General features: G+C 35.0%; 1 protein-coding gene across 3 annotated transcripts; it reads left to right on the top strand.

Moving 5' to 3' along the window:
- The first annotated feature begins 2,112 nt into the window (after positions 1-2,112).
- Positions 2,113-12,711, top strand: LOC7492127 (uncharacterized). Of its 3 annotated transcripts, XM_024602167.2 has the most exons (24): positions 2,129-2,444; positions 4,762-4,892; positions 4,978-5,062; positions 5,168-5,221; positions 5,357-5,448; positions 5,549-5,652; positions 5,893-5,965; positions 6,270-6,663; positions 6,965-7,288; positions 7,444-7,641; positions 7,804-7,899; positions 8,016-8,076; positions 8,456-8,580; positions 8,779-9,025; positions 9,159-9,310; positions 9,404-9,528; positions 10,062-10,185; positions 10,275-10,333; positions 10,644-10,740; positions 10,818-11,001; positions 11,570-11,671; positions 11,835-11,950; positions 12,058-12,117; positions 12,416-12,711. In XM_024602167.2, exons 1-24 carry the CDS (start codon positions 2,403-2,405, stop codon positions 12,518-12,520), a joined length of 3,150 nt encoding a protein of 1,049 aa, XP_024457935.2. In that variant the 5' UTR covers positions 2,129-2,402; the 3' UTR covers positions 12,521-12,711. The 3 variants fall into 3 exon arrangements, with proteins under 3 accessions (XP_024457937.2, XP_024457936.2, XP_024457935.2); XM_024602168.2 differs by lacking the exon at positions 7,804-7,899 and having other exon boundaries at positions 2,128-2,444; XM_024602169.2 differs by lacking the exons at positions 10,644-10,740; positions 10,818-11,001; positions 11,570-11,671; ... (1 more) ...; positions 12,058-12,117; positions 12,416-12,711 and adding an exon at positions 10,459-10,634 and having other exon boundaries at positions 2,113-2,444.
- Positions 12,712-12,749: the final 38 nt, after the last annotated feature.

Genomic DNA, 12,749 nt, shown 5'->3' with positions numbered 1-12,749 from the left:
ATTTCTTTGAATTTCATCCACAATCCACTTTGATTTGGTCCTCAACTTTGGCTGAGTTTTAGATTTGGTCCTTGGCCCTCTAATTCATGCAATTTTGGCCAGTTTTGTTCTAAATTCAAATATTTCTCTTCAATCAAGTCCGTTATGAACTCAATTGGAATTCCAAACCTTTCCCACTCTTTTATTTGGGTCATTAGCTTGCGAAATATGAAACATAGATGCTAGTTGATTGTGCGAATGAGATGCATAGATGGAAAATTGCAGAGCGATTAAAGAATTGTTGCCCCAAAAATCCATGATTGTAAAACAAATAAAAATCATACGGCACCACTACTACTCTGCATGCATTTTAATGGTGGAATTCTAATGGCAGGATTCCAGTTTCTCTATTTCTTTCTCCTGTGAAGGCGTTGTTCCCAATGAAAAAGGACAGGCGACAATAAGAGCCCTGAAGACGATGCTCTACGTGTCGACTTTACCACTCTTGAGAGCCTTTTCTCATGTGCTTGCTTGATGAGTTTGATAAGATCTTGAGATTACTTATATTCCTCTGTACCACTTTTGGCGCACATAGTTCGTATTATAACGCTTAATTCACACTTTTGGCAGATTATATTTTAATTAACTAAACAACTAAATAACAGCGGATTTGATTTTAATTGATTACATGAAAAATGGGTTAATATGTTATTATGTTATTCGTTAACAAATTTATTATGTAGCTTGATTTATTTGCGGCCGTTATCCCACACTTTCTTTTTTTTTTGGATTTGAGGAACCCTATCTCCCTGGAAAGCGTCCTTTGTGGGTCCAATTGAGCGAGTAAAACACCAACTGTCCTAGACTCTTACAAGAGGTGCACGTCCTAAATCGAACTCGAGACCTGCTGTGCAGATCTCAAGCCCTTTGTCATCACGCCACGCCCCTTGAGACGCCTCTGGGATTTATTGTAATATAATTTTTAAATTTTTTAAATTTTATTTTATAACAAAGAGTTTTAATAAACTCAATTTAGGTCATAAATTTAGTGGGTTGTATAATTAACTTGATTTGTTTTTTTTTTTTCTTTTAATATTTTTTTTTTGCATCTATCTAGCCGAAGAGTCGTATTAAGGCAATCCTGAAAATGACTTAATTTAAAATCCAGGTTAAATAAAGAATAGACTCGAGAATTTTTAAATTTGAATCATTATACTAAATTTAATGATAATATCGAAAAATTTCTAGATATTATTTTTTTATATTCTAAAAATTTTTAGTCTGACCGTAATAATAGCACGAGCAATAAACTAGTTTGATGCTAAACCTACTTACCCATTGGAGTCACCAACTCGAAGGTTTGGAGAGGCTATAAAGGGAGGGAGATGAGTGGATGCAACGAATGTAGCTAATGGTGGAGCTCCTGGGTCTTCTTCAATGGGGACCAAAGGTCTCCTAGGGCAACTTTTATGTCACTGGGGCACGTGGTTGGGGACTTGGGGGGCCGAGTTTTAGGTTCGCTAAAGTTGCAGTCTTATTATTTTTTGGGGCTGGTAGGGAGCTTGGTGGGCCACCTCTTTTGATTGCACCCAATGACTTTATGGGATATGGAGACAGCTCGATTGTGGGCTTTGTACATTTCTAGCCCAACTTAGTTAGTAAGGCCCAGTCCTGGTCTTTTCATCTCTCTAAGACAATTTTAATTGGGCCTATAAACTACAGAGCCCAATCCCTTCCCACCATAGCAAGAGTTTCCATCTGTCATTACCTGCGTCCAAGCCCAAGAACTACGGGCCTATCTGATCTTGGCCCGTCGCAGTGGATGCTTTAAGCTTTTCGTTCTTCATTGGTGAACGGCCCATCAAGGATACTTCTAGTTCTCTCCCCTTGGTTCCTTTCATAGCCAATAATAATTAAATCCATGAAGCGAGGATACTTCTCCAAAACTAACGTCCGTCCAAGCATCAACATCATAGTCCTGCGACGTGTCTTTATTAACTTGGCCGTCAGAAACTGACATCCAAAAATCTTTGCTTTGGATCTGTATCTTCTTTCCTTCATCTTTTGTCCTTCAGTATAGTATTAAACATTAAATAAATACACAGTACGACAGTACCAATTCAAGATTTGTTCTTTCCTCTTCTCGTCTGTCTCACCAATGTTTACAAGTGGACAGCCTAATCAGCCTCCCACGTGTCATCATCACATCAAATCAAAACCTTCTAATTTTGTTATTGTAGTTATTGCTGTTATTGGCTATAAAATAACCGCTCTCTCTGCCAAAGAAACTGAAATCAACCGTCCTCTGCTCACTCGCTAGTAACGCATAGGCAAAACTCTCTCTCTCTCTCTGTGTCTTTTCTGCTGAACCCATTTCGACTAAATCAACGCTGGTTCTTGAAGAAGATTTGGAACTTGGAGTTATGTTTGTCAAGAAGCTTGTGGAGAAGGCTTCAATAAAGAAGGTAAGGAAGTGAAACTGTTCTTCATTTCCTGATCTGTTTCTTTCTTTGATGAATATAAGATTTGCTTTGCTTCTCTATACACCAGTTTTCTTCTTCTTAAATGTTGTGGGTAGTGAAGTAGATAAAATAGCCATCAAATGTTCATGGATTGGATTGATTTGTTGTTCCCAAGATTAATTTATATATATAGAATTCTATGATCATACAGTATTCTGGGAAAAATTAAGAACTTGGCTTCATGGGTTTTTGTAGCTGCATTTCTCCTATGGACATTAGCAATATTGGTCTCCATGTGAATGTGATCCTTAATTGATTTTGTCACCATAAAAGCTAAAGAACCTCAGCTACATTGGTTTTGTAGAAATTTTTTTATTTTTTTAAATTTATTTTCTATATTAAAACGTTAAAATGATTCAAAAATATAAAACTTCTCGGGGTCAATTCGGATAAGAATGAGGATAGTAATCTCCATATTATGGTGTTTTTGGTCATAAAGGTATAGATTTTAATGAGGTGGAAGATGATACTAAACATATTTTATCATGCTTTCCCTTAAAAGAGGATGTGCCAGCTGTCTACATCATTTTTTTAAAAGTTACCATTAAGAATTTTGGAAAATTTATAAATAAGTTCATTTTCTAATATAAATGACCATTAATTGTTCACTTTTATAATTTATTTTTCTTAAAAAAATCATGTTTAATTGTGATACACGTGTTATTCCGTATATTCTTAAACAAAATTTATTCAAATGATTTTTATTTTTCTCTTTCTTTTCTTTGTTTGTTTTATATAAAATATATATGTACCGTGTAAATTAGCATTCCATGTAAAAAATGAATTAGGGTGCTTTAACTAACAATATTTAAAGCTCGTCGTTATTTTTTAAAATATTTTTTGAAATATATTATAATGTTATTTTAAAAAAAATTTAAATTTATTTTTGATATTAATATATTAAAACGATTTAAAAAAATTAAAAAAATTAATTTAAAATAAAAAAAATTACAAAAACATTTACCATTGTCACCGTGGTTTGGGTTTCGATGTCTGTTTGGAAGTGTGGATGCGGTTGTTTTTCAAAGTGTTTTTTATTCTGAAATGAATTAAAATGATGTTTTTTTTTGTTTTTTTTAAATTATTTTTGAGATCAGCGCATTAAAATAATCTAAAATATAAAAAAAAAATTAATTTTTAATTAAAATTTTTTAAATTGTTTTAAAAATAGGAGAGACCCACTTTCCCACCTATATCTAACTGCCTAACTTTTTTTACTGAAGAAAACTACATTATGAAACTTCGGATCCCACAAAACTTTAATTAAGATTTAAACATAACCAGGGAAGCCCAAATAGCTGCCACGTGTATGTGTGAGAGAGAGAAAAAGGATTGGGCGGGGGATAATCCATTTTTCATAATTTTTTTACTTAAATTTTTAAATATGTTAATATTAAAAATAATATTTTTTAAAAAGTATTAATTTTTTTTAAAAAAAATTAAAAACAACCTTAACACACTGCAAGCAACTCTATAAAATAAAAAGAAACTGTCTAATCCTAAAAAGAAACTGTCTAATCCACTATATTAAAAACAATAACAGATAAACAATGAATGCATCAATAACGGATCTTTCAACTTTTGAGTTTGATTTCCATTTTTCTTTTTAGAAAGTGACCAATCAAAACTAAATGTTGAGGCTATTGATGTAATCAAGCAGAAGTGTCGGTTGGTTTTTCAAAAAACAATGTTAGGATGGTGAAAATGGTCAACCCCAGGAAAGAATACTAACAACGTACGAGTAACCAACCTGTTCATGTCATGGGCGGTGGTGTGGGGCCCATGAATCTGTGCCACGGATACAAACGGGGTGGCTTTAATGTCTTAAGATTTTTTTTTTTTCCGAGTCTATGTCCAATTTTATGATCAAGAAGAATAATTTATTGTCTGTTTGGTTTTGAGATTGGATAATACAGATTCACCGCAAGTATAATCTCATTTCCAAACGGACTCTTCTTTGGAATTTCTCGCACCCCATTTCTGTTCATCGACTGTAATATCGTAATAAGGCTATACTGTTTTCTCAAATGTTTTGCTATTTTAAAAGTATTATATATATAATTTTGATATACTAATGATGATGTTAAAATTATTACAAAAAAAAAACCTCAATGAATAATTAAGTCAAAGGGCTACCATGAAAGAACGGATCTTGACAATGGAATGGAAAGCATTACCTAAGCAAACTTCATCCTATATATTATTCTGGTAGAATCTTGATTCTCAATTGCTTGTCACTGCTTTTTGCCATTTGCTGTAGCCTGGAGGGGCTTCTGATGGCTTGAAACCCAGTGATGTAGAACCACGATTGGTATTCCATTATGGGATACCACATGGAGCAACGAAGTTTGCATATGACACCATTCAAAAGATACTTGCCATCTCTACGCAGTGAGTACTCCTCGGCCATTTTGACTCGCATCACATAATTTCAATGTATGACCATTTAATCGATGTTTCTTTTTGGTCCCTTAAGAGATGGAAGAATCAAATTGTTTGGAAGAGATAACACTCAAGCTCTGCTTGAATCTCCTGAGGCAGTACCAAGCAAGTTTTTACAGGTTCATGTTGCCTTCCTTTTTCTTACCTGCATTTCTTTTAATATATTGGAGTTTAAGATGGTTTTTACATAAGCATGCTTTCTTTCCTTCTTTTTTGATCTTCAGTTCATTCAAAACAAAGGGATCCTTGTAAATGTAACATCCAAGAACCAAATTGAGGCAAGTAACCCCATTCGAGTAAATTCTGTTCGATGTTTTTGTTTTTATTTTTATTTTTTATTCTATTTCTAGCTCTGTTTGACTACGTGAATATTTTGCTTTCGATCACAACAATGATGTGTTCAATTTTCTTAGGTTTGGGATTTAGACAGCAAAGTGTTGTCTAATGTACATGTATTTAAAGAAGACATCACCTCATTTACAGTTATGCAAAGTAATCTGTACATGTAAGTGTTTCTGGACTTCATTGTTCCGCAGCAAGAAGGAAGATGCTTATTTTCATTGATTGGTTACTTGTAATTATGGTTGAAAGATCTCTTTTGGCAGTTACGTTGGAGATTATCTTGGTAATGTCAAGGTTTTGAAGCTTGATCAAGAATCATGTCACTTTGAACTAATGAAATACACCATACCCCTATCTGCTTCTCACGGTGAGACACATTTCTGTGCCTTGGGATGTATTTTGCCCATTATTAATGGCCATGAACGAAGAATCTTTAATTGGCGCTGGTTTTGAATCATGTGCCTATTTGAAATTCCTTGTTTGTTTTAGGAAGAGAGGCGTGCATTTTTTGTTTCTCTTGTAATATGCATGTTTGTTCTTCTCTAAGCTTTCTATTGTACTAAAACCAGCTGATATAATAGTTAATGCAATTGATAATTTCGTCCAGGGAGTCCAGCTGAAGTTTCTGGTGATACTGCTGTATTGCACACACTGCCCCAACCAGCTGCTGAAAGCAAGAGGTTGTCTCGTTCTCCTGTTCCCTCATCAACTGTCTGTTTAAGTAGCTTTCAATGTTTTAAACCAAAGAGTAATTGTAGCGATAGCCTAGCCCTGCAGCTCGTATACAATGTTTAAGCACATAAAATGACTCAAATTACTCGAGGCAACTGCATTTTCCTTTGTGTAAACAACCCAAGTGAAGGGATTGGAAAAGCCTTGAAGGCCTTATTTGTCACACTTTTTGAACAAATATTCTGTGTAATTTCTTTTATGGCATGATAGTTGAAGGTCTCATTCCTTTATTCATCATTTTCTATAATGCAGAGTTCTTATAGTATTTAGAGATGGCCTGCTTGCATTGTGGGATATTCGAGAGAGTAAATCCATCTTCACAACAGGTGGAGGTTTGCTGCAATCACAACATCACGAAATGAAGAAAGTAACCTCTGCATGCTGGGCATGCCCTTTTGCAAGTAAAGTTGCTGTTGGGTACAGTAATGGAGAGATTTTTATCTGGAGCATCCCAGCTATCACAAATTCAAGAACCGAGTTAAACTTAGATAGGGCCACACAAAATGCTCCTATATTGAAACTTAATCTTGGATATAAGGTGGATAAGATTCCTATAGCATTATTGAAATGGCTTTATGCAGATGGGAAGGCAAGTCGACTCTATGTTATGGGTGCCTCTGACCTTGCATCTACAAACAATTTGCAGGTAAATGATGTTTTACTTCTTTTTTTTGGTAAATTAATGTTTTTCATCTTTTATGTTAATGATAATATAATTTCATGTCATTTGAAACAAACACACTTAGTTTTGGTTCCAAGTATAGGTGAAACTTTGCTTTGCTTCTTGAGTTGCAAATTCTCAGCTGGTTGCTTTTTTACTTGCTTGAGTACCAAGCTTGCTGTTAAAAAAATTTAGGCTCTTTTCTGATTAGGATATAACAAAACTGGTTATAATATTTTGATGCTAATTTGTTAATGCATATGGCATTTTGAATCTGGATGGGCAGGTAGTCTTATTGAACGAGCATATTGAAACTCGCATGATCAAGTTGGGGCTTTATTTGCCTGAGCCCTGTATTGACATCGAGATCATTTCTAGCTCGTTTGATCAAAGCAAGCATAAACAGGATATTCTTGTCCTGATTGGAAAATCAGGGCACATTTATGTCTACGATGATTGTTTGATTGAGAAGTATCTTCTACAATCCCAATCCAAAAGTTCACCCTCACTGCCAAAGGAGGTCATGGTGAAGATGCCATTTGCTGACTCAAGCATCACTGTGGCAAAGTTCATCACAAATACCCCAAATTTGTTGACTTATGGAGATGAGGTAATATAATGAAAAGGTTATAATATGCAACTGTCTAACAATATGGGGTATTGTCATTAGTAGGTTCCTCTTTTTTATGATTTTCTAGTTGACGTAGAATTACATTCTGTTGGCCAAAAATATTCAATTTTTTGATGATTTGTATGCTGTTGTAGGATTACATTCGGTTGGCTAAAAACATTCCATCACCTTTTCCTTTTGAGCCAAGACCCAAGGATGGCACTCATTCATTCCAGTTTAATGGATTTACAAAGGTTAAAAACCTGTACATAACTGGACACAGTGATGGAGCCATAAATTTTTGGGATGTGTCTTGTCCATTTCCCATCCCAATGCTATCACTTAAGCAACAGGTGAGCTTCACGATACCTTTGAAATGTTTTGTGTAGCAGAGGATTAAAGAAACAAAAAGAAAAAAAAAAGGAAGAATTCTACACTCAAGGAATTTAGATGAAACTAGTAGCTTATTTTTCTCTCTTTGGCCCTGATTTATTGTTTTCCTCTCTTACACGCAGAGCGAAGATGATTTTTCTTTAAGTGGTATAGCACTGACAACATTGTATTTTCACACCGATTCCCGACTTCTTATCTCAGGGGATCAGAGTGGAATGGTAAAATGTCATTCAGAAAGCGCACAACACATGCACAAGCAAATATATCCTTTGGTAGATGCATTTGTCTATGCCCAGAATATTTATGGTTTTCTTACCATATTTTCTATCTGCAGGTTCGCATCTTTAAATTTAAACCTGAGCCATATGCTGAGAACAGTTTTATGTCTTTCCAAGGTATGACTAAACCCATGATGCTATGTTTTGATTTTATTTTTTTGGATAAATGGATACTGTGGTTGATTGTTGTTGTGCTGTAGTAACATGACTGTTCTATGTTAGGTAAAGTTCATGCTCCTTGATGATGTGCCACAATATAGCCTTCCTATATATGAACAACATCTAATCAAACTTCCTGCATGTGTAATTCCATGGTCCCCATCAACTTTGGGACCAGAATTAATTTTGTATCTAGTTGAATACAATCAGTCTATGTCTGTTACTCATTATATGGACCTTCGGCTAGGATTTTTATCATGCATAATTCACTTCCAGTGATATTTTCACGTCTGCATGCACTGAAATATACCAAAAGTAAACATTCTTTTCTTTCCAGGAAGTTTGAAAAAGGGAAGCAATTACGTCCATAGTGTTAAACTTATGAAAGTGAATGGTTCTGTGCTATCTATCAACATAAGCCCAAGCTTGGTACATCTTGCTGTTGGGTCTGATCAAGGATATGTAAGCTTTTTCTCTTTTCTTTCTTTTTCCATGGCTCTTTTTCTAGTTTATCTTCAAGTTCAAAGGAAAAATTTAGGTCATGGAGTTGTTAGAGATTGAACTTGAACCATTATTGATAGTGCAATGTTAGAAAAATGTGATAGTAGGGATCGTATTTGAGCTACTAACTGGGGTTTGAACTGTCATGTGAATGTTCAGGTTTCAGTTTTTGATATTGAAGGGCCAACACTACTATATCAAGAACACATTGCAAGTGAAATATCCACTGGCATCATCTCTCTGCAGTTTGATACCTGCTTTCTTCATGGATTTGAGAAAAATATTTTAGTAGTGGCGACAAAGGATTCTTCAGTTTTGGCACTTGATGCTGACACTGGTAACTTGCTGAGTTCCAGTAGTGTTCATCCAAAGAAACCTTATAGAGCTCTATTTATGCAGATTCTAGGTAGGTACTGGTTTCTTCAGGGTTTCCTATTATTTGGAGAATGGACAGTGCAATGAACTTTGGGGGATTAGTTTGTCAATTTTGACAATAATAATCAATTAGACTGAAAGAATTATCTTTTCATGGTTCACAGATGGGCAGGACATGTTAGCTAGAGGATCTAAAATGTCAAATAATCAAGACCCTAGTAAAAGAAAATCTGATGAGGATGGACCAAAGCAGTCTTCCCTGCTGATATGCTCTGAGAAAGCAGTGTATGTCTATTCATTAAATCATGTTGCTCAGGTAATCACTGCTTTATTTATACATCCACTTGTTCTTCACAGAAAAAGTAGTACTTTGTATGACCATTCCCTTTTCCTTTTTCTTCTGTGTCAGGGTATCAAGAAGGTTCTTTACAAGAAGAAGTTCCAATCTTCTTCTTGTTGCTGGGCTTCAACATTCTGTGGTGCATCTGATGCTGGCCTTGCACTTCTTCTCTCAACTGGAAAAATTGAAATAAGGTGGTTTTATTGGATTTTTTTTGTGCCCATTATATACACAGCCTTCCTTTACTATCCTGTTATTAATGTTCTTTTAGTTAGAAAATTAAGGTTTTGAACTTTACCATGCGCAGAATGATTTTTAACTGGTATCTTCCTATTTGTCCATGGCTAGGACCATCATCATGACTTCTTTGTACAATGTGCTTGTGTTGTCTGGCATATGAAAACTGCAGTCTTGCCAAGAATTTGATATTAAATTGATTGTGAGACTTTGGAAATATCATTCTGTGCTGGACACAGACGGCATAATATGCAATTGTAGTTATCAGGCAAGTTCATGAGAAAATATATTTTAGGATGGTATCTGCTACCATTGTCTTCTCCATTAGAAGAAATGACTATTAAGGAAAAGGTTATGTTAGTCATGCATCAATACTGAGGTGAAAGCTGAACTTCAGCGGTTGTATTTTCTTATTTATTATTGACATTATTACTGCTAGATTTTAAAGTCATCTAATGCATTACCTATCAATTGTTTGTGGAAATTTAAGATCCCTGCCAGAGCTGTCGTTGATAAGAGAATCTTCAATCAGAGGTTTCACATATTCTGCACCAAAGCTGAACTCTTTCTCTGCCAGATCGATATGCTGTTCATGGGATGGGGAACTTATTATGGTACAGCAGCTTTACTTGCTTTCTTCAAATCTTTTGCTTGAGAGAGTTCTGGAAATATTTACTTGAACTTCTATCAAAATCTTCTGTAGATGAATGGTGATCAGGAAATGTTTATCGTGTCTGTGTTGTTTCAAAAGGAAAACTTCAGGTATATGCTTCTGGCTATCTTTAGCAATCACTCACTCTTTTTTTTTTTTTTTTAATTTGGAGCGCTGACGCAGACAAGATACTAATATAGTGTAGTAGCTGTGCCAAATTTTCCCTTTCTGGCAGTAGCAATATGGTTTCTGTTGGTGCAGCTACTTGTTTGTGATGTCGAAATAACATTCTGTCTTTCTAACTGAAATTCAAAGGGCCAGCGGAATTTGCTAAATTTCCATTTTCTTAGTGAATACAATCATTTGTGAGCTCATTCGAGCACCTTTGTTGGTTAAACTTCGGCCATACTTTCTTGTCAGGCCTGTTGATTTTGTCAGTCAAGTCTACAGAAAAGAACTGATGTTTTCACAAGAAGGGCTTCCCACTGGATCTATCATCCAAAAGGAAAAGAAAAGGGTATGCTTTTTAGAGCTGTGGAACTTTGTCCCTGGTCTAGTAATGATGATAATCTGGTTTCTTGTTCGGCATTCTAGGGAATATTTAGTTCAGTAATGAAAGGAAGTAAGCCAAAGCAAGTTCCTGAGGTGGAAACTGAGGATACGAGAGAAAGTATTGAAGAACTCTCAAAAATCTTTTCAACTGTCAACTTTGAGTGTCATCATGATGAGAATAAAGATAGCATGGCTATGGATGATGATGGGATTGACTTGGACATAGGTATCTATGTGCATAAGTTTACTGATTATACTTAAATATGTTTGACTCGTAGTAGATCATTTGATGGGGATGCTTCATGCCGTCCTTTTATATGACCTGCTAAAGGCTATGTTTTGGAGTGCTGAAACTGGTAGATAGGAAAGCCAAATTTTAAGTGCTTGTTTGGGAGTACGGCCAACCGCACAGTTGGCCGCACTACCCGAAGAAGCTTAAGAGTCTTTTTGATATTTTGATAGTGGTTATTTTTAAAAGTGTTTTTTGCTTGGAAATATATCGAAATAATATTTTTTTTATTTTTTAAAATTTATTTTTGACATCATCACATCAAAACAATCTAAAAACACTAAAAAAAATAATTTGAAACGAAGAAAAAAATAAAAAAAAATCACTTTAAAAAAAAATGCTTTTGAAATGAAAAACAATCAGGTTTTAAGTATGATTAAATCTTTCATGCAGGCTGGTTGGCTCTCAATCTCTTTTCTATTTCCTTTGTTTGGTTTTTCAGTTTTATACTGAGAGGTCCAATATTTTGATTTATCTTCTCTTTTTCATTATTTGGTATGTCTAGATGACATCGATCTAGACGATCCTGTAGAGAAAACCAAAGATCAGAACCTGTTGGCAGCTCTTAACAAGAAGAAATTGGCGAGCAAGTTTCAGGCTTTTACAGGTCATTACGAGACAATGTTTTTAGTGATTACATTGGTTGCTGGAAATTAACTAGTGTAGATGAACTGAACTGCCCATTCATGGGATCGGTAAGAGTGAAATTTTGAGACTACAAGTCTCCGGAAAATCTTTGAAAGCTGCAACATGTACTGTGTCATTTGCAGGTAGAATAAAACAGATGAATGTTAAGAATGAGAAAAATATCAAGGAAGAGGTAAAGGATGAGAAGACTGGTGCAGTCGATCAAATCAAGAAGAAATATGGCTTTTCTTTGTCTGGTGTAAGTATCTCTCTTTTTATGTCTTGTTTGATGCTTACGATCATAATTTTATTCATGTTGAGATGCTTTAAACTAAAGGAGTGTCATTCTTTTGTTTTTGTTTGCAGGAATCAAGTGCTGCTAAAATAGCCCAAAACAAGTTGCATGAGAATATAAGAAAGTTGCAGGTATAATTTAAGAGCTGCTTTCCTCTTCCTTCTCAGATATTTGCCAGGTTCAGAGAGTGAAGTCCTAATAAACATTTCTTCTGCCAAATATTAAGTTCCTTGATTACTAGTAAAAAAAAGGTTCCATCCTACATTATGAAATTTCTAGGCTTTGAATCAAGCCAATGCCGACCACCACTTGGATGGGCAGCAGATTATTGTGGCACTAAGTCTTCAATTTCTGTTTGAATGTAGACAGGAGCAAAAGGGTTATAATCCTTTTTACTTTCCTGAAAAATGTTTTTGGTTAATTGGGCAGGGAATCAATCTAAGAGCTACTGAAATGCAAGAAACAGCCAGTTCATTCTCTGCAATGGCAAAAGAGGTCCTGCGAATTTCAGAAAAGGATAAACAAAGCTCATAAACCGTCTCGGATTGTTTGCAAGAAGTATATAACAATACACATCCATTGCTTTGTTTCTTTTTTCCTTCATTTCTTCCAACCTTTTCGGTTCTGTATATTCAACTCTATAGTTTGCAGTGTTTTGAAGGTATTGATTTGAACAGTTGTGTAAAGGGGTTCTGTTCTGATTCCAATATAAGCACTTTGTAAAACAGGGATCTTTCTTCACCAATCCGTCTAACCATGAAAT

The sequence above is a fragment of the Populus trichocarpa genome, chromosome 5 (assembly GCF_000002775.5).
Source record: "Populus trichocarpa isolate Nisqually-1 chromosome 5, P.trichocarpa_v4.1, whole genome shotgun sequence".
Classification (NCBI taxonomy): Eukaryota; Viridiplantae; Streptophyta; class Magnoliopsida; order Malpighiales; family Salicaceae; genus Populus; species Populus trichocarpa.
The sequence above is the reverse complement of the archived record's forward strand: the minus strand, read 5'-3'. Positions and strand labels throughout refer to the sequence as shown.